At 48.3% G+C, this 1,698-nt stretch overlaps 1 protein-coding gene across 1 annotated transcript in view; it reads right to left on the minus strand.

The window, feature by feature from the left end:
• Positions 1 to 1,445, minus strand: part of itpka (inositol-trisphosphate 3-kinase A) — a gene marked incomplete at its 5' end in the record, with an annotated part of 15,695 nt that extends 14,250 nt beyond the window's left edge. Inside the window, 1 exon segment of the mRNA XM_014014252.1 lies at positions 967 to 1,445. Coding sequence (XP_013869706.1) covers positions 967 to 1,350 — 384 coding nt within the window.
• Positions 1,446 to 1,698: the final 253 nt, after the last annotated feature.

Below are 1,698 nucleotides of genomic sequence, written 5' to 3' on the forward strand. Positions count from 1 at the left end.
CATTAAATTCCAGTGTAATATATTTATGTTTGTGGTTGTAATGTGACAAAATATGGAAAAGTTCAAGGGGTATGAATACTTTTGCAAACCACTGTATGTATCTATAAGATATAACAAATGAAAAGGTTGTTGGTAGAGAGTAAGGCACAAGAAATGATAAGAGTCTTTCTAAGAAAATATCTATACTTAGCACAAAAAGTAAGTAAATTTGTGTTTGGTAGATTGTTTCTTTGTTGTAACAATGCTTCTTGGCAACAAAGCTTATATTGTTGGAAAACCTGTTGTTTTAAATGGAGCCACATTTGTAAGGAACATGCATTTGTGGGACGAGCAGTAGAGCTGAGTGTGTGGGTTGCACCTAACAGCTTCTGTTGCTGTTGATGTTGACYCTTGTTTTTAGCTTCTGGTTACCCCAGGTGCTGCCAGTCAGGTACCCGCTGTACGATTTACTGAGCACAATGTAGAAAAGATCATTTGTTTTCCTGCAAGAATCATTTGTTACAGAACAAATTTTTGATATAAATCGACAGAAACTGACCCTTGGCTTGGACCACGTTTTGTATTTTGGCCTCCTTGTGTCACAGAGTTTGACACCCTGGATAAGAAGATGCAAATCAGGCAGTCGATTCTTATAAATCAACATAACGAGCTGTCAAATGTTTCCTTTRGTGTTCGTTTAATAAAATTAAAAAAAGCCATGAAAGTTTCCAAAAGAGGAGTCCTGCTTCTCGTCCGGCTCAGGATAGGACACCTGGGACAGGAACATCAGGACTGACATCTTCCAGGACTCTTATCATCCAAAAACACCTCCTGTGCGAAAATATTATGACTCATCCCTCAGGAGAGCTGCAGTGTTTATGAGCTGGATTAACAATGTAAAGATAAATGATCTACAGAGAGGAAACACTCATAGTTACTGAGTAATAGATTACTGAGTCATAGATTACTTTCAGGGGGTCAGCTCACCTCTCCAGTGTCCAGCAGGTGCTCCAAAGTCACGATGCCTTTACTCTTGCTCTCCGTGTCGCTCAGCAGGTCGTCCTCGGACTCCACGGCCGAGGAGCCCGTGGAGGAGACGGAGGAGCTGGACGGCTTCCTGCGCAGAGCGCGGTCACCGTAATGCTCGGCCAGCTCCTCCGGCGGGACCTCCCTGGGGGAGCCGCCCCCCTCAGGGGTGATGGTGAGCTGCGGTACCGGGGGCGCGTGCATCACCGGCGGCGGCGGGGCGACGCGCTCATCGTCGCCGCTCGACGAGGACTTCCCGGCCGGTCTTCGCTCCGAACGGGTCCGGTCGTGGAGTCCCGAGAGCCCCYGGTCCTTGGAAGACCTTCTCCGGCACTCTTTGGGCATCTGAGACGGGGAGAGGCGCCCGGAACGCGCGGAGGGAGCCGCTCCGCGTCACCCGTCAAATCTGGTCATTTCACTTTCAGACTTCAAAAAAATAAAATAATAATAATAATAACGAAAACAGAACGAAGCAGCTGGTTCTGACTTGGAGGYTGGTCCGGATCCCCCGCGGCTCGGACCTTTATCCGAAGCCTCCTGCAGACTGAGCCTGTCGGTGAGGGGAACCCCTCCAGCGGTGGCGTGGCTTCAGCTACTACGTGGTTTTCACACGACGGCTCATTTCTCATCTTCCGCATTTTCCTCTCTCTCTCTCTCTCTCTCTCTCTCTCTCTCTCTCTCTCTCTCTCTCTC

Source organism: Austrofundulus limnaeus, unplaced genomic scaffold (genome assembly GCF_001266775.1).
Source record: "Austrofundulus limnaeus strain Quisiro unplaced genomic scaffold, Austrofundulus_limnaeus-1.0 Scaffold2, whole genome shotgun sequence".
Lineage (NCBI taxonomy): Eukaryota > Metazoa > Chordata > Actinopteri > Cyprinodontiformes > Rivulidae > Austrofundulus > Austrofundulus limnaeus.